The sequence below is a fragment of the Lytechinus variegatus genome, chromosome 13 (genome assembly GCF_018143015.1).
Source record: "Lytechinus variegatus isolate NC3 chromosome 13, Lvar_3.0, whole genome shotgun sequence".
Taxonomy (NCBI): domain Eukaryota; kingdom Metazoa; phylum Echinodermata; class Echinoidea; order Temnopleuroida; family Toxopneustidae; genus Lytechinus; species Lytechinus variegatus.
The window spans coordinates 1,045,767-1,073,645 of record NC_054752.1 but is presented as its reverse complement, the minus strand read 5'-3'; the positions used below and the strand labels follow the sequence as shown (position 1 = coordinate 1,073,645).

The 27,879-nt window shown below is 35.0% G+C and overlaps 1 protein-coding gene across 2 annotated transcripts; it reads right to left on the bottom strand.

Annotated features, from left to right (window-relative positions):
* Positions 1 to 378: 378 nt before the first annotated feature.
* On the bottom strand, positions 379 to 27,683 carry LOC121426042 (serine-enriched protein-like). Of its 2 annotated transcripts, none has more exons than XM_041622175.1 (5): positions 27,508 to 27,683; positions 5,510 to 5,795; positions 4,764 to 5,014; positions 3,660 to 3,817; positions 379 to 2,500 (listed from the first exon to the last, which is right to left on the bottom strand). In XM_041622175.1, the coding sequence occupies exons 1-5, from the start codon at positions 27,560 to 27,562 to the stop codon at positions 1,610 to 1,612; spliced, it is 1,641 nt and encodes a 546-aa protein (XP_041478109.1). In that variant the 5' UTR covers positions 27,563 to 27,683; the 3' UTR covers positions 379 to 1,609. The 2 variants fall into 2 exon arrangements, with proteins under 2 accessions (XP_041478109.1, XP_041478108.1); XM_041622174.1 differs by lacking the exon at positions 27,508 to 27,683 and adding an exon at positions 18,175 to 18,428.
* Between the last annotated feature and the right edge of the window lie 196 nt (positions 27,684 to 27,879).

The window sequence follows — 27,879 nt, the reverse complement described above, 5'->3', positions numbered from 1 at the left end:
AGGATTATCTCATTACTCAGACAATGCAAGCACCAGAAATGATGAACACATTAGCCCTCTATATACGCCCTCAGCCAATTAGGCCTATGTGTCACAAAGTTATGAAAAATATTTCTTATGTAATATAATATAACATAATATATAAAATACAATAATTCCTTCTTCCCCACTACGTTTCTCTTTCTTTCTCCTTTTTCTCCTATTCCCTCTTTTTTTTTGGCCAGCCGATTGGGGGGGGGGGGGCACGTGCCCCCCCATGCCCCCCGTAGTTACGCCACTGATCATGTGTATGTCTGTATTTATACTTATAGCATCTTGTGCAGCTACCTATAACGTCTGATATATCACAGGAAAGGCAAACATTGTTTTAGCTCGTCGATATTGAAACTCTGAAAAAAATGACGAAGTCCAATTAACACCAACCGCCTTATAAGTCGTTGAATTCCGACAACCGACAATATCAATAAAATATATAAATGTGTAAAGTTATACATGTACAACAGCTTTGGAAACTCTTTTTATTTAAATATTGTAAAGAAATTGATGAAGAGAACATTGGTAGGCGTAGCTTATTTATCAAGGTTCCCCAGAGCTATCTACCCTTTGGAAAAATTGGTGATGCCGAAAAAATGTCTCTGCCGGGAATCGAACCCGGGCCCCCAGCTTTGAACGCCGGTCAGAAAGGCAGAATGCTTATTTGTCCATCATCCAACAGCAATATGTTGTTTGATGATTTGTTTCGCGAAAGCACTTCTGCTAGTTTCTGCCCTACATGCCCTATGCAGTTATTTCTTGGCATAGATTTCTTTAACGATATGTGTTAACCATGTTAACCCTGATACTAAACATTGCCTTCTTATATTGGGGGTCCTTTTACCCAATGGCACCCAGCCCTGTGCACAAGAAACAAGTTTAAGTTGTAGGGTTAAGATTATTGGTTTAAGGTCAAGACCAGCATTTTCAGTCTAAAAATTTCTTTTTTATGTATAAAAATCTGAAGCAATATTAACGAATGTTATATGACATTTCGAAGTAATCTCACCATGGTCACAAATCAATTTATTTTTGCATGATTGTGTACGATTTTGAATATGAATGCCATTTCACAAAAAGTATATGAGTGAGATTTGATTCAGAGTAGTATATCATGAAGCTGTTCTTGGGTAACGAATAAGTTTACGCATGATTTGTGGCGTTATTTTTTACCTCAATTAGCTACCCGAATCGACCTGTTTAAACAAAGAGGGAGATAATTTTCCATAATCTTTGTCAACATTATGATAAATTATTAGGTTTTTAGATAAGTTTAGCTGGTTAGAGTAAAAATAGTTAATAAATCGGTTTGACAGCCAGGAGAAGGTCATCAGCCGTACCACCATCCATACATGCGTGACTCAGTGTTGAACAGCTTTATGAGATCCAAGAACCCTAAGTGGATTCATATCATTATTAAATTCATAATAATTACAGCTGTCAATATTAATATCGTACCATGGCTGTATTGATGTGTATGAATAATAAAAATTAAGAAAATAAACACTTGACAAACAAAGACAATATATTCTATCATTATCGGGCAAGTTATATAAATAATGGACATTGCGAAAGCCTATTCGGGAAGGAGAAGTTTGAAATTACTTTCTTTCTGGTCAGCACGTCCAAAGCTACCCCCTGCACTGCTACTCGTATCAGTCCAATCAGAACATGTTGACATTGAACAACTCGTATTTGTATCACTTAAACATTGTGGACTAAAACAACGATCACGTCTAAACATCAAATCAACCTGATCATGACGCTCATCTGAGTCAGCCTCGTCATCAACATCTGCGTCATCATCGTCGCATTCGTTCACTCGATCACCGTTCTCGATATACCCGCTAGTATCGTTATTGTTATCGTGTATAACATCATGTTCAAGGTCATTATCGAGATCTACTGTTTGATCACTAATTTCAGGTATATCTGCTTCATTGTCTAGTGGGATTCTATCGATGCCGCTCGCACGCGACGTGTTCAACGACGTATACGACGTCGCTGATTTAAGCGATGACGAAGAGTTGTCTGATCTGGTTTGTCTTGAAGAGGTTGTCGGCGAATCTATTACATTCAGGCTAAGCATTGATAATCGTAATCTTGCTGGCGACGTCACAATGCTACCGGGTTCAAGACTGCTCGGATCAGCTTGGTATGCCAGAGCGGTCATAATTTTGTGATCCGGAACCGAACCGGTCGGTTTAACCGTCTGCATGAGTGTTGTTGCCGGAATCAGATGAAACGAAATGCTGTCTACAAATGGGGTCATGACGTCACGGAGCGTTGAGGTGGGATGTTTTTCTATGTATGCACGACTCCAGGCGAGTGCAGCTTGGAATTTGATGAGTTCATCTGCCTGAAGCTCATCACGTGATAAAATAAGTCTGGCCACGTGACTTGGTAGTGCTGTAAAGGCGGGTAGTCTCAAGACTGACTCTGCGTTTATGTCCACAAACTCGAGCGCCTATAGAGGATGAAGAAAATGAAATCAAATGAGTGAATTGTCATATGGAATATTTAGTATAGGAATAAAGTAAAAACTGGGGAAATAGCGTAATTAAAGCAGGATAACTCGACTATCTTCCTCCATAAAGATACCCATATATTCTCTTCATATTACCAATGTATACTTTCATATGACCCTTCAGTATTGTAGACTTCCCATTGTGACTATCATTCTCATGTTGCAATGTATTTCTATGACCTGTGACCTTTATGTATATAATACGGTATATTCGATTACACGTTGACTCATTATCGAAGCTGGTCGACAAATATAATTGTTTACCATATTTCGGTATAGAATATGATGAAATACAAGCACAAGACCACAACCCATATATTTCATGGGAATTGGTGGTTGGTACCGTGTTTCCATGCTGCACCAGCTCGCAGATCTGCACATGTGCACAGCGAGCCGGTGCAGACATGCCTTTTTTTTTGCGTGTAAACGCTTATAACTTGCCCCGGCTCGCGGGTCAGAGACGGCAATATTGCTCCGCCAAAATAGTACGATCAGACCGGCGAGCCGGTACAGACACGGCAATTTTTCTGCGTGTGAACACGAAGTCAAGTCTGCCTCGGCAATTAGTGCGCGATTCATGACGTAATTTTTTATCATCGGGGCCCGTTTCATAAAGGACTTCCAACTGTTGTAACTTTGCCATTATGAAAGCTACCATAGTAACCTTGATTCTGATTGGCTGCTGAGCCCTGTTACCATGGTAGTTGCCATCATGACAAAGTAACAACAGTTGTAAGTCCTTAATGAAACGGGCCCCTGATGTTTGTTTTTGCCCCGCGAGCCGAGTCTCCCCTCTACCTTGGGCAGCGTTTAAAAACGCGACGCATGATAATCTGCGAGCCGAGTCTCACCGGTTCTCGTGTCTGTACCGCGAGCCGGGGCAGCGCGTAAACACGGTGCATGCGTAAAGTACAGCATTTGGAACCGCTAATAATACATAGACTTCAATCGGGCCTAGTTATGCATCCTTGGGGTCATGTCTTGGATCTCATTGGACAATTCCCATCAAATTTAGACGGTGGAGGTATCGAAATATGGTATTAAAAATGCTGAAATGCAAAATTAGATAAGCATATTATTATGTAAACCCGGCACAAACCTTTTGTACTAGTGATTTGGTAGATTTATACTGAATGTATCTCTCAGCAGAACGCAGTAGTAAACACACTGTGTCGATGTTAACACAGTTCTGAAGATAAGTCATACATGCTCGTCTTAATTCGTCAAGACCATAATGATCAGATGCATTCATCAAACCTATAAAAAAACAACATAAAAAATATCAAATAAAGAATGCACGAAATAGTATTAGGTATAACAATATAAAAATTGTTCCCGATTTTCATCTATCTGTCTATCTAAATCTTTACTTGAATTTGCTATAGTGAACCAAATAAAACATTACAGAAGAGTGATCATTCGAGAATGTTGGGAGATTGTCACATGACTTCTAAATTGAACAGAATTTTAGTTCAAACAAAAACAAAATGCGAGATGCTGAGGACACTATTACATCATCTGAATTAATGATCACGAGCAGCAGCTGCTCTTCCGTGGATAGGTATAGAGGGATAACACATCAACAAAACGCGATTACAAGACTAACAGACAATGTATAATTTATTATTTCCTGCAATTAAATATAAACTTTAGAATCTTAGCTTGGCAAGGAAACCTGAGGAAAGACTTGTGGACAATATGAAGTTTTCACATCACTAAGCAGACGCTATCTGGAACGTAGAGAATCTCTTGTCTAAAGCCCTTCATGACAAAGCAGTCTTTGTCTAAACTAGGTGAATCAAACTGCATTGTCGTCCTATATACTCTGTAAAACTACATTCTGTATTTGCATATTTTTGTCATCTCCGAATCTGCTGCCCCGGTTCACCAATTTTCGACAATGAACTCTAATCTGTTCATAGTGATCAGACACACATTTTCAATAGATTTCATATGTCTTAGAATCCGTCCCCGCTGCAATTGAGAAAAATCGCTATTGTTAAACAAGAAGGGAATCCTAAGCAAGGGGATGGGGCTAAGCATCAAAGATAGGGAATACAAAGGCGGGATGTCGTAGTTTTCTCACTTTTTCTCCAATAGAATGGGTTTTAAGTGGAATGTTTGTTTGATCTGTGTATATTTTTAACAAAACCAACTTTTCGTTCGGGCGGACTTGAACTTTAAGCAGGACTCGTTGACTCACCTAGCACAATCTTAGGCTTGAGAGTAACGCAGCCGGTATGGCAGTATTGGATTAGTTGACGAAACACGGGCGGATCAAACTCTTCAATTGTAATCGTTCTCGGACAGCTGATGGCGCTATAATCTTCTCCTAGGTCAATGCTACTTCTCCGTATCATCTGTGATACTTTCTTCCCGAGTTTGTCTGTTGCCGATACATTCTTCTTACGTGGAGTCCCTCGGGCTGCTGAGTACAGCAACTTGTGGAATATTCTGCGAATATGAAATTCAAAGTAGCCATCATAATAATGCAACTAGAAATTACAGCTTCATATTAAAGAAACAAAAAAAGTGTTATTAGTAATTTTTCATAGATAATATCTGAAAGACATTTTGGATATTTTTATTTTTAGTATGACTCTTACCAGCTTTCTGGTTGATAAGAATACGTGTACTTTGATCTTGGTGGAACTTTTGAAAGATTATCAAAGTACACGTATTCTTATCAACCAGAAAGCTGGTAAGAGTCATACTAAAAATAAAAATATCCAAAATGTCTTTCATAGGCACCATTATTATCATTTACAATTTTACCAAAATATCATTAATTAATCACAGGGAGACTTATTCCATGGGATACATTAAAAATACATAAATTGTCCTAGTTAACATGGTTAACATTCAATTTTATTTCGAATTCCAAGACAATGCAAGAGTCATACCAAGGAGACTTTGTGATTGTGACATAAGTAGTTGTGATTTATTTACCTGCTCCTTGCAGCCAAAATAGCCCGCACTGCGCAGATAGGTTCTCTCGATTCTCCAACAAGGAAGGTTACGTCACAAAGTTCGGGCATGTGCGACAGGTATCGGAGATCTTCGGCCACGCCTAATTTATTCTCAAAAACCCACGAATTTCCCCGATATCCTTTGACAATATTGGGATCATCCATTTCAACTCTAGGGGAGTCCTCCGGTGTTGAGGTGGGCGTCATTGATTTGCTTTCCTCCGGGTAGTTCTCACTCCCTTCCTCGATATCTATGGTATAGTTATCTGTGGAGGATATAAATAAATGAAAAATAATAAGGCTTAAATGCGCAAAGTGATCGGCCCTGCGTCCCCAATCATTTCACAACATGTGATTAGTGTATGAAGTGTATTGTGGACATAATGATATAACATGGTATTGGTAAACAAGAATTTTCGACAATAAATCATAATGTATACATTGACATAAAATTACCTACGGAAGACGGAGTGTCATTGCCAGAAATTGCTTACCTGAAAATATGACAAACCAAAGTATATATTAAATATATATTCATATTGAATGAGCAGAATGTATGACATGTTAATCTTTATCACCATCACCATAATCATTATCCATCGTTATCATATTTTTTTTCATCACAATCATCATCATTCTCGTATTTATAGTATTAACATTGTATTAGAATAGTAAGTTACTATTCTAATACAATGTTAATACTATAAATATAAATTGCATTTAGATATATTCTACTAGAGAAGGCGAATGATGGTCCTATAGCGCATGTTCATTAAACACTTGTTGCTTAGTAACATCTAACTTGATTTGAATCACAGCTTTCACTACACGCTATTCACTCAATTCTTTCATCTCATTGAGAATTGTAGACACGACAAATAAATGCAATCTATCCACAAACGTCACAAAACAATGGCATTGTTTTCTATAGTCAGTACTGTGAAAGTCCACCACCTAAGACGATTTAGACATTAGATTGTGTACACAATTGAGGTACGTCTGATTCAGTGTATTTGCTTAAGCTCTTTCTCTAGGTTCTCTCTTACGAGTCTAGATGATTTTAAGTGGTTTAATTCCAACCCTTGTATTAATGGAGTGACGAGTATGGAAGACGATAATTATGCGCCAACCTACACCCTTGTAATTCATAGCGTGTGGTTTGCGTAAAATTTGTGAATCAAGTGATCGTAAATTATTATGCACCTGTGTTTCATGTAGCTTTATTTTCATAGTATAGGAATATGAAATTTATATTGATACATGTTCACTGGGTTCTTCTACTGTAAAGGTAATATATCCCCTCTTTCTTTCTTTCTTTCTTTCTTTCTTTCCTTTCTTTCTTTCTTTCTTTCTTTCTATCTCCCCCTCCTCTCCCCCCCTCTCTCTTTCATTTCCTCTAATCTCTGTCTCCTTTCCTTCTCAATCTCTTTTGTTTTCTCTCACTATCCGCCTTTAACTCTCACACACCCTTTCGTGTCTCTTTCCTCATCTGTGCCATATATGTGTCGTTATCGCAATATCCCACAAACTTCTAAAATTGAGCGCACAGCGAACTCGATTCATTATGCCATGTCGTCGATGATCCCGGACACAAATAATTCATACGGACGTGATATTGTTTTACCAGGGTTTTCTGATTCAGCGAAGACGAACTCTTCCACTTTGTGATTTATGAATGGATATGTCTTTATTCATAACATGTCCATCTTACTGCCATCGGTTCTATTCAGAAAACAAAGCATTGTCACTCGCCATTATTTAAAATAACGATCGAGTTGTTTTGATGTTCAGATCAATGAAAGTATGTTTATTTTTCGAAGATGTTCTATCAAACGCTATCCTTGCCTATGGCGTTTTTTAGTAGGCTACTCAATATATTGTTATAAAATTAACCTCGTCTTATGACATGTATGAGTTACCAGACGTGTAACCACACCTCCCTAACCCCCTCCAGATTTGACTGGGATCAAAGAATGGTGTGGTCTGAGAGGCGAGTTACTCTATACAGCAGGAGTTTACAGTTTAAGACCGTAAGAGGCTGAGTTAGGCACTTTTACTGGGTTATAAAACACAGTCCATGACATGATTTCTTGCTACTCAAACATGGTGAACGGAGTGGGAGGCTAGAAAAAAACGATAGGTCTTATTTTTGCAAAAGTTAAAAGCAATATTACAACAAACTTGGCAACCGATCCATATACAAATTCCTCATGTCCATGAAGCATTCCCCTATTCCTTATGAAATGTTCACCATACAGAAAAAAAAACAATCTTGCTGAAATCATGAGAATACATTTGTTCAGATGACAAGATATTTGTACTTTTTTTTTTAATAATTATGAAACCATTGCGCGTCCATTTGATATGATTTATTACGTAGTGAGATGATTATTAACGAGAGCAATAACTATCTAATGCCCACGTTTTCCATGTCACTAGGGGGATATGAAGTCCCACGCTTAAAGGACAATTCCACCCCAACAAAAACTTGATTTGAATAAAAAGAAAAAAATTCAACAAGCGTAACACTGAAAATTTCATCAAAATCGGATGTAAAATAAGAAAGTTATGGCATTTTAAAGTTTCGCTTCATTTCACAAAACAGTTATAGGCACATCTCGGTCGGTATGCAAATGAGGGAACTGATGACATCACTCACTCACTATTTCTTTTGTATTTTATCATATGAAATATTTTTATCTTCTCGTCATTGTCATGTGAAATGAAGTTTAATTCCTCCCTGAACACGTGGAATTCCATTATTCCAACATTTTGTGCTTCAGGCAAGGAGGTCCTAATCGCCAAATTCGTAAAAATTGAAATATTGTATAATTCAAACAATAAAAAACAAAAGAAATAGTGAGTGAGTGAGTGAGTGACATCATCGAATCTCTCATTTGGATGTAACTGGCTCGTTCATATAACTATTTTGTAAAAAATAAGCGAAACTTTGACATGTCATAACTTTCTTATTTTACATCCGATTTTGATAAAATTTTCAGCATTGTGCTTGTCTGATTTTTCTCTATTGATTCAAATCAACATTTTTCTGAGGTGGACTTGACCTTTAATATATCGACACCTGTAAAGAAACGTTTCCATGAGGATCAATGCACTATATTTTCTACATTATATTAGCTTTCAGCATTCATCTTATATGACGAGAGCAAAGTTGAATAAACAGTAGTACAAACCATGCAAACTATTCAAAAGTTAATAATCGGAAACTGTATATGTTCTCGGGAAGTGTCCAATAAGGAACATTGGACAACCATGACAACGGCACCTTTATTGCTTAAATATGTCTTTCACGATATACGTTTTTTTATATAAACCTCCAAAAAAGTTCTGCAACTCAAGTTTGAGTGCTAATAAATTTCTTATTGTGCCATCATCATATGTAAAAGTGGTATCATTGGAAAGTATGATTATTCCTCTTTACGATCATGTGTCATTTGTAATGCTAGTGTTATCATGAAATACACAGACATGATAAATATGCAGCAATGTAAAAAATGAAATGTTGCAAAATTCGTTGCCATGTCATGTTTGAGTTCTGCAACTCAAACTGCAAGTTTGAGTGCTAATAAATTTCTTAATGTGCCATCATCATGTGTAAAAGTGATATCTTTAGAAAGCATGATTATTCTTCTTTACAATCATGTGTCATTTGTAATGCTAGTGTTATCATGAAATACACAGACATGATAATACGCAGCAATGTTTGAAATGAAATGTTGCAAAATGCGTCGTTTCCAATAGCGAATTTCCAATTGTTTCGAGGATGGACCGAGTGCATTCACTGTCACCTGCATGGTGGAAATTCTATAGAAATGGAGACTCTTGTTAGATATCAATGCATTTTGCAACATTTCACTTCTGACTTTCCTCAATGTTCAGGGTGATTGCATATTCCATGATTACATAATCACAGCAAATGGCATGTCATTGTAAAGAGGAATAATTCAGCTTTCCAATGATACCAGTTTCATCTTTTATACTTCATTAACCAAAAAGATATCATCCCCAAAAACTGAGTTGCAAAACTTTTTGAGGGGTTTATATATTTTAGTAGTAATAAGTAGGAAAGTGCTCTCTTTAACAATAAAGATAGATGTTACTGTAACGAAAGTCATTTGAATATCGAATCATGGTTTACCGGTGAAGTGTGTTATAACAGGTATGATGATGATAAATACTACAGACTTAAGACAAATCTTGTACCAATTTACCGGTGACTTTGCTATCCTCAATAATAAGCTCTGTCGGGGAATTGGAATGATACTTTGAAATCATAGTTGGGACTGGATTTGACAGCAAAGGAATAATTCCAATAATGAATCAATCCCGGTCATCCTGAACTAAAATTCTTACAGTACCATGTAACAAGAAACAGTCCTTCGTCCTATTTGAGTCAAATATGGTTACTTCTTGAACGGTAACATTACCTTTTGGTCACAATCATTGGGTGTAGATAGATCCCATATCAGTTTGAAATGATTCCTCACTCACAGTGCAAAAACATTATAAAAAAAGAGAGACATGCAAACAGTTATAAAGCACTTCTTCCGCGAACGGTGAAGAGGAATTCATCCATTATGAAATCTTTTGAATCCTTATGTTTCCCATGAGAGAATAATACATCTATCCCAGACATATATCATATCATCGTCTTTGATGAAAATTGAGTCACTCCAATAATGAGTATCCACCGACAATTGGATTATGATGAAGATCATAGGTAGATGTGGAGGTTTGATATGTGACAGCAGGTTTGAGGAAATGATCGATCCATAAGGAATGTTTGTCTGAAGTGGTGATAAAATAAATACTCTCCAGTTGACAAGGATACAGATTGGAGATCCCATTTATAACAAATTCATTATTCTTTCCGGACTTGCACCCATGTTAATCATTAAAAATGTTTTCCACTCTTTTTACTTTACACAAAACACAATAATTAATCTAATAACACTGTGGATGAGTCAGTAAACGCTAGCTTTGTCAAATATGTTTTTTTTTTATTTAAGAGTATATGACACGTAACATAAGAAGAGATGAAGTTAGAAATTTTGAATTCGTACAAGATTTTTTTCCTATATATATATATATATATATATATATATAGGAACTGTGAAAGCATCATTTTAGAAGTTGTCGGTTTTCCTTTCTTAAAAAGTTGTGAAATGTATTTCAAGAAGAACTCGAAAACAGGGAGAGTGCAATAGAACTTAACGATTCGTGAAAAAATGGACTTGGTAAAGAGTAAGAAAATACAAGACGACGTGAAAACGACTTGAGAAAACGATTTTCTGCGAAGACACGATGTCCGTATATCGAATAAATCCAAGGATCTGTCATTTAATCGAATAAAAAGGACAGATTACCGAACATGATGTTTGGTTCAATTTAGAACTCAGTGATGGTCAGATTCTAAAGCTAAAAAAAGTCTTGATTCCGCTCAAGCCATGCGTACATAATTATGATAGGCTACTTCTTTCATATGAAGACAGGCATACGTGACAACAAAATCTGATATAAATTACCTCATCGTATTTCACACTGTAACCATAGGACAAATTGCGAGAATCTTCCTGATTTGAGGGAAAGGAACATATCAAAAGATCATAGAGCCTGGCTATGTTAGGATAGATTATAATTTGACTCAAATTTTATGACCTGAAAATAAATATTGAAATAGAGGGAGGCTATCGCATTTTTTGTGACATGTGGCCCTAATAATGCTTGGTTTTCAAGAAAGTTGTGTTTTTACTGGCCTGTTGTGTAAATTCATCGTAAAGATTTATGTCATGAAAACAAGTTTTGATTCACTTTATTTATCATATTTACCCCATACTTACTAGGTCTATAACAGATCACAATAAAGATAATGTTAGTTATGGTATATTGTTTATCAGTTTATTCGCTGGTACGTCTTGCTTGTCGACGCTCGACAGCAGTCAAATTCAGGAAGAAATTTACTCAATCCAGGTGACGTTAATCGGTACAGGCAGGAAGTAATTGCTCAAAAAGTGCTGCAGTGCGCACCGGAATCGGTAAACTAGCTTAGCCGAGGTAATATAGGAGCGCCTTGAGCACCTGGAAAGGTGGATACGTGTGCTATGCAAATCCTACATTATTATTGTTATCATTATTATTATTATTTGTAATAAAGAATATTGGGGAGTGGGACTTAACAGACAATACGTAAGGTATGTACGTGCCAATAAATCATGTACGAATAGCTCAAAATCGTTTCTTGATCTTAAAACATGACTGAGTTTTTGCACTGTGACGCTAAACGGATTCAAGAAGACAGTAAATGTATTGAAAAACCCCGTCAAATGACATCTGGGAGATCTCTGTCGAAAATTGGTGAATCGGAAAAGCAGCTCGGTCCTGAGTTTCGAAAAATGGCATATATGTTGTTTTTAATCAACGATTTTCGACAAAGACTGTTTGGATGCTCTTCGTTATGAAGGTCATCTGCCAATACATTTTCTATGTTCTTGAAAGTGTTCTGCGTCACTGTGCGAAAACCTCCTGCCAGTTTCGCGGTAACAAAGTTCACAAGACAACGTAACTGCCTTCCGGTGAGCACTGAGATGACGGCATGCTTTGTTTACGCCTTGAATGCATTTTATATCTGTACAAAAGAAGAATTTAAGGGGGTGTGAAGGTTTCGTCTATCTTTAAACTAGTTTGGACAAAGAGATCCAGTGACACAATGCAAACGTAAAACCCGTAATATTGATTGAAGTCCTTTGTCAAGTTCCCTCTGGAGGGATTAAACTCAATGTAAAGGAAGGGGTCGAGAGATGCTCAACGGGTAGATAAGAAGCTTTTAGCTTGACACCAATGACCCCCGCCATCATCACTCGCTTAGATGGCGCCTGTAAGTGATAGAAATGAAGTTTTCCCATAAATTGACATGTCTTGTAATATTTCTAATGTGCTCTTATCATGATCTGATAAGAGCAAAGCAATTTCAAATAATCGCACACACGCAAAAGCAATTAGCCCACATATACTGCAATAATTTTTACTCAGCTGAATATAACTCAATATATCTTAATTGATATTTTTGTCAAGTAAAGAATACAAGAAAAGGTAGGAAAGACGACAGGAGACTTCTAAACAGGTTGAGTCGTAAAATTTACCGAACCCACATATTATTTAGAAGACGAGCAAACAATGACGTCAGTTTGGGGTCCTCTTTGCCCACCCCTATGTTCACCTCCTATCTATCTTAAATTCTATTTTGTATCGAATCGTCTTTCAAACCATTGAAATTTCAAATTAATGACCACTTGATACTTTCTTACCATTTCCATCAGCATTTACTCCTTTCAATACTTTGACAAACACTTTGCTATCTTAAAGAGTAATTTAACCCTTCGTACATTATACGAAATTGGATGGGTAATTAAAAATAATGCAATTCAATTCGATTCTTTATTCCATTTCCATTCAAAACATAATACAAAGTAATATAAATCAGATACAATTTTACAGATGAACATTCTTACTTCGTAAAAAATAGCATTAATTTGAAATTAGTATAATAAGGTAACCGGAATGAATTAGAAACATGATAATAGGGCAACAACTGAATTTTTACAATGGTGATTATGTAATTTCCAATCCAAATGTAATATGAAATTTTAATTTCAATTTATTCTACTTTCAAAATGAAGATAATGCGAAAATGAAAATAAGAATCCATCAATGGGCACGATTACCTTTGGAGTTGATAGGCCTATATGGGAAGATTTTATTTGAAGGATATGATTTGGTATATTAAGCAATAAAAAAGAACTTTGCTGTTTCTGAAAGGGTGATAAAAACTGACCATTTATCGAAAAAAACGACGAGTTCTGATTAAAGTTTGATGAGAAAGAAATATAACGACTCCTATGCCGACGACTATGTTTCCATCATAGAGCTTTAAGCTTGATCGAGTACACGTACTGATGAATGTCAATCTTTGGAGATTAAATTAGCAACAATGTTAATCAATTATTCTAAATGGGATAAGCAGTTGTCGATAAGCCGTTCTAGCATGTTCCTATTATGCGCTAAGCCATGAGGATTGTTGACGACAGGCTTTAGAGATAATTAGAGCAGTGTTTTTGTTTCATGAGACAAAATGACACTGTCCAGTGACATGTTGATAATGACGGCTCCGTTTTGAAAACACTAAGAAGACAAGAACATCAATAGATTAGACTTGATCAACAGTATTCCTTCCATTATCATATTTCTCACGTCAAAAACACTATGCCAATTAAGCATACACCTGACTTCCTCCCCAGCACCAAGACAACACCTAGAACAAAATCTACTCCCTGCCACTTCCCCCATTTAGGCCAAATCATAGCCTAGTTTTTAAGTTTCTGAGAACAGACATACTAATAAAAAAGCTCTAAGAATGATAAATGTTCTTTCATTAAACAAAATAAAGAATTCAATTCACCAGATCAAAGCCGCTTCCAATTCGGAAATGACGATTTTACTTGTTAACCAATCCGTTCACTGTAATGTTTTAGGCAGGTCGTTCCCTCATGTTTAATTTCTGATGACGGGTCTTCTAGAATGGGTCAGATAAACCACTTTAAAATGATAAAAGAACATATATCTGAAGATGGATTTTTCAAAGGGATTACAACTAATTACCGTTGTTCATTTATTCCTTTCCACTTTACCGTATTGATCAAATTGATTCCAATAGATAGAGTAATAAAGAACTCAATCTAGAAAGGGAAGGGAAGAGAGAGAGGGAGAGAAATAATAGTACTGGATAATATAATAGACGCTGATCAATAAGATGATAGAAATTTTCCTGTCATTATTTCGCCCTCGGTGGTGAAATGGAAGAACAACAATGGTACGGATAATTTTGCTACAAATAAAATACATGATCAAAAGGTCGCGAATCAAATGGGTGAATTGTGTCGTTTCTATTCCATCCAATCCGTTTCATACATCATTAAATTGTACATTTAAAAGTAATATTACACGAGCAGGAGGGCAGCAAAAATTATATACTTGAAAATAAGACGTCTCCGGAATAGTAAAAAAAATACATGAACATATCAGATGCAGACACATTAAATGAAAAAAAGGAAAAACGGAATACACACCACCATCATCATAATCACACCCGCCAAACACCTATCCTAGCGATGACAATTATTAGCAAACCTGACTTTGTGTGAAATCAAAGTGGAAGAATAAAATTGATCTTCATTCAAGCTCCATTTATACTTTGATGAAACACAGGGGTTATGTGCAAAAAACACATACAGTGAAACTTAAAAATGACAAACTATCTCCCAGCGACAAAAAAAAACACGAAACAGAAAAAAAAACATTTCAAAGAACTTTAAAAAAATGAGAAAGAATTTCAGGTAAATCCTAAAAAAAAACTGAAAATGACTTATAAACTTTGTAAAATAAATAAAACAAAATAAATAAATAAATATAATGAATAAATAAATACATCTACGATCATCAGAGGTACATGTATCGTTACAATAAATCGGTCTAAACTAAGTCGGATTCACGGGATTGCGTCTGTGCATCTGGCTACCAATATTAGAGAAAGAGCCGTTTTAAGTTAAACGGTTGATGCACCACCCCAAGATTATACAATACCTAGGTTTGCTGTCAGTGAGTAGATAATGATTATTAGGAACAGTGACCCCCCCCCCTACACACACACACACTTATTGGAATTCAACATCATTCGAACCAAAATCGACCCCGAACCGAACTTATATTCCGCGGTTTTTTTTACCCATTTCCTCTAATAAAAATATCTATGAATAAGAAATTCACGTTATCATGGTTAAAGGGTAATGGTGCTAATTACTTTTATGTTCATAATTTTATGGAGGACCTAGCACTTTAATCATTGTTGTTACTAAATAACACATCATGGTATCCATCAAAGCACGTTTAAATCGCAATTATTACCCTTATTACCCCCACCTTTTTTCCTAATTGCCCATTTATATGTACGTCCATTTCGATTATAGCAGGTGTTTTCCAGACTATTATGATATTTTTAAGAAGCAATCAAGGAAGGGTCTTCTTTCGCACCGACAAATTCATTGAAATTGTATGCATCGATCTTTTTATTGCATTAAAGTACAGCGTACAATAGGGAGAGATTGACTGTTACTTTAACAGGTATAAAGGCAGGTGTTTGGTTTAAAAGGCATGATTCTCAGATTTTATAAAGATAAAAAAAGAAAGATTTTCCATGCAGTTTGAAATCGATTTAGTTAATGGATAGACAGTTTACCAATTAGATTATTTCCCACGTTATGTTTACAACCTTTGATTTATTACATTCCCGCATTGTGTCAAAATGTTTATTGTTTTGAGGAAAATCCATCAAAGATTTTAAAGGCTATTAGAATTTCAATTTCGAATGTTTACGACATATAGGAGCAGTTTCCCTTGTATCGTCAGTTGAAAAGAAAAAAATTCGATGAAAATGTCATTTTCTCAGAAAAAAAAAAAATTAGTTTTATTACATCTGCTCCTGAACAAAGAATAAGAAATGGAATTAATGCATTTTATTTAAACATAACATATGGGGCAGCTGCTCGTATATGACGTCATAGATAAAAAGTCACAATTCAAATATTTTTTTCCCTAATCTCTAATGGATTTTCCCCAAACCTTCACCAATATATTTTATTATTTTCCTCATATCTTTACAGCAAGTTTTTCGTCAAGAATGAACTTCCAGTTAAGCACAAAGTACGTTACAATCATCGTCCCAACCATTTAGATGTCATTCTAATCAATGTTTCTTGTTCATAAGAAAAACAAATTCAGCGAATAAATACATTGGAGGCAAGTCACTATGATATAACAACCTTCCTCATGTACTTTGTACTGGCGATAGGAATAAGAATTCTAACTATATCTTTCAAATCTCAGCACAAAATCAGTTTAAGCTCTAATAAATCGCAGGGGTAAAATCAATTATCATATTAAATAGATATGAAAATGCCTTCCACTAATTTTGCAGGATAAGTTGATAATGGTAACAAACACAGATCAGATGAAGAAGAAATAAGAACACTTTCATCAAAATAAACATGACTAAGGAATTTACTATAAAAAAATGTATATATATATATATATATATATATATATATATATATATATTGAGTCATTGACACGATGGAGAAATTGTAAAAATCAACGATAGTCGTATAACCTCGATCACAGTGGATTGGAGATGGAATATCATTAAACACAGTTAAATAAACTGAGTGGAATTGATCATATATCAGTGGGTTATAATGACATTACTTGTGATATTGAATGGTAGAAATTATAACAATCAGATAACGAGCATTTAATCGGGACACTGGATTAGATACAGAGATGTATTATGAGATCTGACCTAGATTTGTATTTTAATCGGATTCCGCACCAAAACTGAAAATGTGGACTTAGAGACTTTAAACACCAAGTCAATGTATTTCATTGATCTATTCAATCTGCTTGAAATAAAATAAAAATCAAGAAATGTTCGTTTTCACCACTCTATGTGTTGAGATCCCCTCAGAAAAAACAATAATTAGGATTCTGTAGTAATAAACATTACCGTTGTTGATTTTGATAGTTCACATAAATGCCAGCACATTAAACGTGAAACAGACAAGTTCGATGACAAACAATTTAGGATTCGACAAGTAAACAATAATTCAAGCAAAGTGAAACAATCATCTTTTTATAAAGGAAGAAACGCGAAACACTTGACTGGTTTCAGACCTACTATACAGGATAAAGATTAAAGGCAAGCTATAAGGGGAAATGGGTTCGATTTATCCTATTGAGTGGGGAACAATGAATTGTAATGGTGGTAATGACCGAATGGACAGCTATTGTCCGTCTCTCAAAACGAACATGTTTCACATGATTGAATGACACAATACTTTATGATACTGGAAGATTGCCACTGTCATTTTTTTAATGTTTTCGTGTAAAATCAAAAATATAAATGTTAGAATTGCACACATTAAAACCGCATTTCTGATTCGTTAATCTTTAGTTTAGCATTGTCATGATTGTAGACCATCCTTTTCTACGTTTTTAAAACTTGGACCGACACAATGAGAGCTTCTGCAATTAAAAAAAATATATTTTTTATATTATTTTTGTTCAGCAACAGTGCAAAGGCAAATCTATCTTTGTTCATGGAATAACGATAATTCCATAGAATGATAATAACAATAAATAGGTATACAATATACAAATGAAGAATTAAATGAATAAATAAATATACCTATCATTATCAAAACTGAAAATGAAAAATCGCATACAAATTATAATCATTAGAATGAACAAATGAAAATAATGATAATTCTCGCTATAACAGTAAAATAAAGCCCAAAATTCGAAACAAACCACATGTACGTTTGAAGCCGTTCCGTAATCGATGACAACGACAAATTTTTTGCGATAAAATTGTTTGATTCCCGAGTCCAAAATTTGGTACTTACTTTGGAGACAATCACTTCAAGTAACACTTCTATCTACGGGACAATACACAGGTTTAGAAATATAATATTGTCAAACTCCCTTTTATCTTGGATAAATTACAAGGTGCTGTCTTACCTCGAAAAGCCAGTTTGGTCTTGGGTTTTGAAAGAAGCTTCCTTGTTGTTTTCGTAAACATTGCACCAACATCAGCCAAGTAAGTTTAGAAGAAAAAGGTGATTAGGTAGATCAATGTGACAGTATTGTCATCATTATGGTTGTGCGTTGATAATGCTCATTAGAAGTAAGTTGGGTTATTAAATATCAAACATGCTGATTGGAGATTCCTAAAGGTTGAAGGATGGACTATGAAACTCGAATCTTGGATAATCTGAAAAATCAGCACGAGTCTTGCTTTTTATCCCATATAACAAGAAACTTCGTTGCTCAGTTGACTGTTTGTGGTAGATATGACGTTACTTTCATCCTACTAAGATCATACAATAGGTCCATGCTATAGATGTATCCACCAGATCGCCACGATACCCTCACTGTGCACGCTGTTGGTGTGTTTGACACCTCAAACATTTCGGTTTCATCCCTAAAACTCTGTTCCCATCATTGCGGAGGAGATCTGCGCATGCGTACAGTGACATGGGAGTAACTGTCACTTTCAATACAAAAGATGTTACCCCATTGATAAAGCATTGTTTGGTGATGTTCTTCAATTGGGTCACACAATGTAAAGATATTGATCGGGGTTATTGGTGGTAGGCATACGTCAATGGGACATCGGACATCAAAAGATTGTGCCACTTACGTATTGTTCTCACTTCATGTCAGATTGAAGATTTTTTTTTCTTCTTTCTTAATCTTTTCATTTTGTTTCCTCTCATGAGGTTTATGGTTAAGTCACAGAAACTGACTATTGACCGATCTAATTCATTGCCTTGTTTCCAATAGCAGTTATAATATCGGTTATTCAGGAGTTCCTCGCGATTAGATGTCCCATTTTTGTCAATCTTTCACTTGTACTTATTTCATAACTATAACTCAATCTCTTTCTTTTGTCACCCCTTCCCATACCCCCTCTCTCCGTTCCTATCTACGAATGTGTGTTCTTTGTTTTCTCGTTGTTCTGTATTTGTTTGTTTTTAATCAAATAACTGCGCAATTCTGATACCAATGACAAGCCTTCTATCATAAGATTCGTCCCCTCTTCCCCTTCTTGAAAGAAAACTCTAAATCTTTGTCTGTAAAACCTTGAATAAACCAAATACTTCCCCCAAAAAATAAGAGATTCAAAACTTGTGACAAACCTCTTAGAATTCTATCTCAGAAACTTGAGCACAAACAAGTATGCACGTGTACACTTGGTACCGTCTATTTTGCCTCCTTGGTCCTCGATTTTCTTACAAGAGTTCCGTCGCCTTTTGTGTGAGGGAAGTATTCCAATTCACAGTTTCGCCCCCGTACAATAGAGTCAAATAATCCACAGTCCTAACAAACTATTTACCAAGTCTATTCATACCCTTTTACATACCAGCCAGGGATTGAAGAAAAGTGAGAAGTTAATTCTGGCAACCACGATTGTGTTGAATAGGAACAAACTGTTAATTATAGAGTCATCAAACGATTCTTGGTTGCATGGTTAAACAATGACACAGACTATGTATGGGATGTTGTAGAGATCTGTTAACATACTGCGAGAACATTCGAAAGTCTTATCAGTAGGTCTGTATATATGTTCCTCTGAAAAGAGCATTAAATACTTTTGTATTTCACAATCCCTTTCAAATTATGTCTACTACCAATTTAGTGATTAAAACTTAAAAAGGAAAGGACACCATTTCTGTTGCAATTTTTCTCCAAACACTCCTTCTCACTCTTTCATTTTCTTTCCCTCCATCCTCTCCCATATTATGTTTATCGATCTCGCTGGTTATCTGTATATATTATAAATATACTCTCTTTTGTATTTCTATGTTGTTTCCAGGTTTAACTCTTAATACATATTTTTTTCATTTTTAGTTAATCAAGATTGATTTCATCAGAACTTACAATGTTATTTAACTAACTGACTTAATAAGACTATAAAATCAAGATATCATATGGGCCAAACGGTTATTTAACATGGCCTATGTTTCGATGTAATATTGAATCATGATTGACGATATTTTGTTTTCATCTGTTTTCTCCATATGACTCTCTTCATCCTCCTTCGACACCCTCTCTCTCTCTCTCTCTCTCTTACACACGCTCTCTCTCTCCCCTGCATGCTTATCCCTCTTTTCTATTATCTATGTCATGAGAAATTTACTAAAAGTAGACCTAAGTTTTGATGAAATACTGTTGTTATGTTTTTGCTTAAATTTGCTTACGTTCCTCAAATTGATTTTTGGGGTACTACTTTGTATTTTTGTTCCGAACAAAACAGTAATGTTCTAATAAATAAATGTATTAATTCATCCATTATAGTCTAATCAGTGCCTTGAGATGACCACATCTTTGAGTTTTAAAACACACCATGGAATCAAACCATTACACCAACAAAGATTACATAAAGGGAATCTATGGATAACACTTTGGCGTTGAATTTTCATTGATGTAAACAGTCCAGTGAGTGGCTATCTCTGGTTGTGTAGTCTTAATACACCATGGTATACCATCGCCACACTGATTTTCCAAAGAATGTGACAATGATCTATAAAGAAATACGAACAGAAATTGGATAAATATTCCGATTTTTCTTAAAGAAAACCTCACGAAAATGTAGTCAAAACTTTAGATGGTGCATGCTGACATGAATTGAAATAATCTCATCGAGCAGTTTCATTTTGCACCCCAAATCACATCTAATTCATCACAGGTATGCCTGATGTGAGCAATGTTAATCTTACCGTGAACAATCATGACAATTGCGATTTACATCTGGGCTTACAGTTGGATAAGGTTTAAACAAATCCAGTGTAAAATATGACCAATATCTGCGAAAAAAACATTTTATTTCCCTTTACGTCAAAAACTTTTAGCAGACGAACTTGACAAATGAGTTCTTAAAGTTTGAAAATAATGAAATCAGTGAAACAAAATCAATCATGATCATATCAGAGGTTGATAATTTTCAATTTCTTTCTCATCGCTCCATCTTGTCATTTTTTTCTCTTCCCGATATCTTCTTTTTTTCATATTTACCCCTTCTCTTAGAACTCATCTTCCTTCTACTATTCCTTCTCTCATCTTCTTCTTTCTCCTCCTCCTCTTCTTCTTTATTCCTTTCTTTTTTTTTCTTCTCATTCTTCGTCTTTTTCTTCTCCTTCTTCTCCTGTTCTACTTCTTATTGTTCGTTTTCTTTTTCGATGTTTTCTTTGTGTATAAGAGTTAATTAAATCATTTTCAGCTCAGTGAATCCTGAACTTGTACTTTCTTTCAAACCAATCCAAAAATCATTATCCCATTGGACTGCGCCGTGATGAACAATACAATCACTTCAAACCCCCTCCAGGCATAATACTACACTTACATCAACGAACCTGACTGAGACCGATCAAAGCTGTAATACGTCATTATCAATGGAATATTATCGGTCGGTTTGTAGTCGATTGCTTTTATGTGACTGTAAAACAAATCAAGAAGCAAAGTAAAGCCTTCCAGATATGAGGCGTGATGTGGAATATAATTCATTCTCGAATGACGGAGAATCGTTCCTTCTTACATCTAATACCGTAACGTGTATTAACACGTATTTACGTTTCATTAGAAGTCATCTGGCTTCGGGTGAAATAGAAGACTGCACGTCTGGTCAGTCACGAGCACGATGGATTAGAATGAAAGCAAGGATTATCTTCGGTAGAAGTAAAACCACTGAGCTTCCAAGACAATGTTGTTGAGTGCCAACAAGCATTGCCTTGTCATACAGATTTCAGATAATGCAAGATTAAAGTCACTCCTGCAGTTCACAAAACAACATGTTTGCTATCGCAAGTCAGTCTGTGCCTTGAGCGTTAATCCCACCCAAGAATCTATTTTTCCTCAAATTACATTTAGCTGAAAACGACTCTCAATAAAGCGCGCAACAAAGAAAAGGAAAATCTTTCATAAAAGGTACTTCTGAGTGGAAATGATTACAAGCCCAAAATTTGTTACACGTAAAGACCATTGGATTCCTAGATTTATTAGTTTAAAACAATGCATTTTAAAGGGATGGTCCGGGTTGAAAATATTTATATCTTAATAAATAGAGTAAAATTCACAGAGCAAAATGCTGAAAATTTCATCAAAATCGGATAACAAATAACGAAGTTATTGAATTTAAGTTTATACAATATTTTGTTAAAGCAGTTATATGCACATCATCATGAATATTCATTAGATGGGCTGATGATATCACATCCCCACTTTCTTTTTTCTTATATTATTACATGATATAATGAATGTTTCATTTTTTCATACATGTGGAAATAATGTGTCTCCATTATGATGAAATAAGTTGCGGCAGTAAATTACTAATGCACCTAATTAGTTGTCAATCCAATTGTTTTAGTTCTCGGTAGAAATCTTTAGAATAAACCTAATTTCATATAATAAAATGCAAACGAACAAGTGGGGATATGACATCATCGGTTCACCTAGCATGCCTAGGAAATATTCATAAAGACTGTTTCACCGGAATAATGCAATGCTTTAAAATTCAATAACTTTTTTTATTGAATTTCAATAACTTTGTTACTGAGCTAACACAACCGGTGTGTTGGCTCAGTTGGTAGAGCGTCCGTCTCACAGCCGGGAGGTTGGGGGTTCAAATCCCGGCTGCGTCAGACCAAAAGACGTTAAAAGATGCGAGTTGCTGCAACCCTGTTTGGCGTTCAACGATTAAAAGGATAGAGCCTCGTCGATCTGGATCTGCACAGCGGCTGCCGGGTCCACGATCAATTGGGCAAAGCAATTTTCGGAGTATTTCATATTATGTCTATTTCGAACAATAAAATATGGATTTTCATTTTCATTTGTTATCCGATTTTGATTAAATTTTTAGCATTTTGCTTTCTGAATTTTACTCTATTTATATTGAGATATGAATATCTTCAGCCTGGACCATCCCTTTAAGCTATGAGGGTAATCATTTTTGGGTTCATCATGGTTGATATCCTCACAGGAGGTTGATCCAGGAGGAAATGTATCAGAAGAGTGGCGATTATCTAGTAGATGTTTTCATGGAGTAAGTATCAAGATACATGTAGGATAGGGCTACGCTTGAACCTCTCCTCTTCCTCTCACATTCTTTATTTTGATCATCATAATTACTCTTGACACTTTTTCTTTTGCGAAATTTCATTAACAAGAACAAGCATGATTATGATCTACATTTCCTTTTGAATAGATTTACGCTTAAAAGGGTACTCAATGCTGAAAATTGTATGATTTGAAAAGATTAAGAAAAAATCAGACGAACAAAAAAAAGAAAATTTGATCAAAATCGGACAAGGAATAACGAAGTTTTGACATTTGACAGATTTACAGTATTCCGGTGAAACAGTTCTAGGCATGCCTTCATGAATATTCAATGAACAAACAGATGAAGTCATATCCCCACTTGTTTTTTTGTATTTTATTATATGAAATTGGGTTTATTCAATTTTTTTCTCCAAGAACCAAAAATATTGGAATAACAACTGACTAAGTGCATATTGCTGCAACTTATTTCATTACAAGGGAGACGCATCGTTCACACATGCATGACAAAAAAATGAAACAATTATAATTTCATGTTGTAACATACATGACATAAGAAAAGGAAATGTTTGTACAATATATTGCTAAACTTCAAAATTCCATAACTCCGCAATTTGATATCAGATTTTGATGAAACTTTTAGCATTTTTCTTTATGAATTTTACTCTCTTTTTTAAGATATAACTATTTTCAGCCCGGAACATCCCTTTAATAGGCAAACTGAACGCTATTGTTAAAGGACAAGTCCACCCCAAGTTTATTTGAATAAAAAGAGAAAAATTCAACAGGCCTAACCCTGAAAATTTCATCAAAAGCGGATATAAAATATAAGAAAGTTATGACATGTTCAAGTTTCGCTTAATTTCACAAAACAGTTATATGCTTATCCCGGTCGGTATGCAAATGAGGGAACCGATGACATCACTCTCTCACTATTTCTTTTGTATTTTATTGTATGAAAATTCTAAATTTCTCTTCATTGTCCTGTGAAACAAAGTTTCATTTCTCCCTGAACAAGTGGAATTGCCGTCGTTAAACATTTTATGGTTCAATCAAGTTGGTTCTTATTGTCAAATCGGTAAAAATTGAAATATCGTATAATTCAAACAATAAAAAAAAAGAAATAGTGAGTGAGAGACATCATTGACTCTCTCATTTGGATGTGACTAAATTGTGCATATAACTATTTTGTGAAAAATAAGCGAAACTTTGAAATGTCATAACTTTGAATTTCTTCTCTTACATCAAATTTTGCTCAAATTTTCACTTGTCTGATTTTTCTCTATTAATTCAAATCGACATTTCTCTAGGATGGACTTTACCTTTAACAACTTGTTGAATGACATCGTCAGCGAAAGTAATAAGCGAGAGGATTTCTAACATATCATGGTCAATGGTCACATCAGACAATAAGAAGTAAATATCTTTGGCGACTTCTTAAACATCAACCTATATCTAAACATACCAGACAGTCAGATATCGATCAAAGTAATCGATTGCAAGCCAACCACAAATGGGGTGGTACTTGAAGCTCAAGAAAGACTTTACTAACAGTTATATAAAGTAACCTTGTAAAATGCAATCTAGGTAACAAACCCCTCTTCAAATGGAGATGATTGATGTTGTCTTTACTAGTCTTGTATCCATTCATCATATTGTCATATCACCAATCATTTCTTCAAAAACTCTATGATTTCTTTGTTATCATGCTTATATTTAGCAAACAATAGTCATGATAGCAGTCTCTCTTACACATCACTGTACTTGGCTACTTATTAACTACCTATAATGTAAATGTGAGGGCGATCAGTCAACTCTATGATATAATATAATATAAAATGATATAACATAACATAATATAATATAATACAATATAATATAATATATTATAATATATTATAATATAGGGAAAATGGAAACCTTTGCTGTCCAATTGTTGTTAGAAATTCTGTGAACATTGACAATTTTCTCCTTAAAAACGAGGCGAAGTTTTTTTTTAAGAAGATATACACCGAGATGTGATGATAGATGTTCAAGAAGATTAAATATATGCATAACATGTCTTGATCATTTTAAACTTAGATAGCAAGAAATTTATCATATATGATAAACAGGGTTTTCATCAGATATCCCGCAAAGGGAAAGCAGCGGTCTCTGATTACACCTACTGACATTATTTAACAACCTGTTTAAAGTTAAAAAGAAAACTTGTTTAAAACTTTAAAGAAAAGTTGTATAGCGACGGGCTCAAACAACGCGCTTAAAATCTTAAACAGCTTTTTTACAGTGTGTCATTAGTTACAGCTTGGATGGCGGGTCTAGAAAGACGCCAAAATAGTTTAGTATGGATTATCAACAAACCAATTAATTTGACTATCCATGCTATTCGGGCACTGGAGATCGATCTTTACCTCATTTTCGTGCCAGACATCATGCTCACCCTACTGAATCGGATACTTACGTAAACCCGTAAAACAAGTCGATATTTTCAATCCTAGCCTATGGCAATATGACGTCGGTTGTTCTCAGAACACAGCGGACCCTGGATTATTCTGGATTATTCATCCTTTATTATCTTTTCATACCCATATCTTTCCGAATTTCTATTCTCAGTGTTGCCTTGTCAATCCGATAAAAAAAATAAAGGGACTAGATAATAAGTATTTCTTTTGTAAAAATGAAATACAGATAGGCATAGACATGATAGATTCTATAATGATATCTGGACCTCGTCTCACAAAAATAGATTTCTCTAAAACTCCAATAACAGTATAAGTTGATAATGATTACATTTGTATTTGATACGAGTCCTTCCAGAAAGACCCCATTTTTAAAACTTTCTTTTAAAACAAATTAATGCAACGGGGCAAATGAGAGACATTCCGACATTTTTTATTTGATATTTTTAAGGGAGTATAGGGTAAAGTGATGTACATTTTAAAACGGATACTAAACAATTTGTATTAACATGATTGAGAAGTACATTGATCAATCAACTGATCATGTTTTGAAAATACATGATAATTCTATGAAGATGGTAAAATCTTTTAAAATGTTAGTACTACTTTGGTTCTAAAAAAAAACCCATAAAGGTCCAAACCATTTTATGGAGTCCCCAGTTTGCCCCATAGCGTAATACAGCATTTCTGATAAATATGGCCATTTGGAATAAACACAAATATTATTTTATATTGTGTGAAATGTGTGTTGTAAATAAATATTCCCTTTTAATGTTAAATACAATATTATGAACAATTATAGACAGAGCTCTACAGTAATACTATAGTGGGGTATCATCATGTCTGAATTAAGCCATAATTAGACATAAATCTCTTATCAGAACACAATGCCAATAATGTTCGTGAACCGTGACTCCATTTTATTGTGACGTTAATGAAACTGACCTTACAAAGCTACAATTTCTTAAAGCATTTGAATCATATCTTTTCATATACGTATACGCATTCATTAAATTTCAGCGGGCAAACATTATCAGTGATTACATCTATAGTGGTTGATTGTTATCTCTCAGATCTCTCTACTGATCAGATTAGATCAATATGAAGATAAAATATTCCTCTCCTACCAGATCACCTCAGACACTGCACATTGTAGATTTAAAGCTATGTATCCATGGTAACAGAGAAAACATCGCTACGCTTGATTTTTGTCTATGAAACAGACAAAAGGAAGCTTCAAATAGGATACCAAAAATAAATTTAGCCATAGACGTGTCTTATGTGACCATATTTGATTATCATATTATTACTGCTTATTTCCATTTGGTCTAATACCAATTCATCCAATTGCCAACTCGTCTACTATCATTTGGTCTACACTCAGCTTGTCCAATATCCACATGGTTTAATTGCCATTTCGTCCTCTCACTCTTTCGTCTGATAACCAGTTGGTCCAATAGTTTTTAGTCCATATACCGTTTGGTCTAATTAGAGAAAGTGTTAATTGAGCGAAATAAATGAAAAATAAAACAAATATTGGACCAACTGGTTATGAGACGAAATGGTCACAGACGAACTGATGCTTATCAATAGGTCCATGCTCAAAGAAAGTCTAGCGCAAGACTATACAGTTTTTTTGTACTTTGAATTCGAGCTGAATTTCTTCTTTGAGTTATAAATCGGTGGGGACAAAGATCAAGTTTTTTTTTTTTTTATTTTCATTTGGTGGAATACACGGAATAGATACTAGAATTCCAAAATAGTTGTTAAAATGACTTACCGTTTGCACTCCTCTCTCTTCGTTTCATTCTCCATTTGTCCCTGTAACCTGGCATATCTTAATACTCGTTATTTCAATCATACGATCAACATTCCAAAGAAAATAAGTCAATGACCATGATGACGAAAACTTCATCTCACGAAGCAGGTCAACGCAGTTAACTAAATCATTATCATCCCGATGTGTTTCGATTGTATTGCATTGGCATATGTCAATTTATATTGCTCTCTACCAAATACCTTATATCGGCCTTTCTCTTTTCTGATATCGATTTTGAAAATGAATACCATTGCAGATAGCTCGTCTTGTATTGTATCACCACCAAAACAATTTACTCTCCACCAATCACCTGACAATGAGCGTAAGACCATT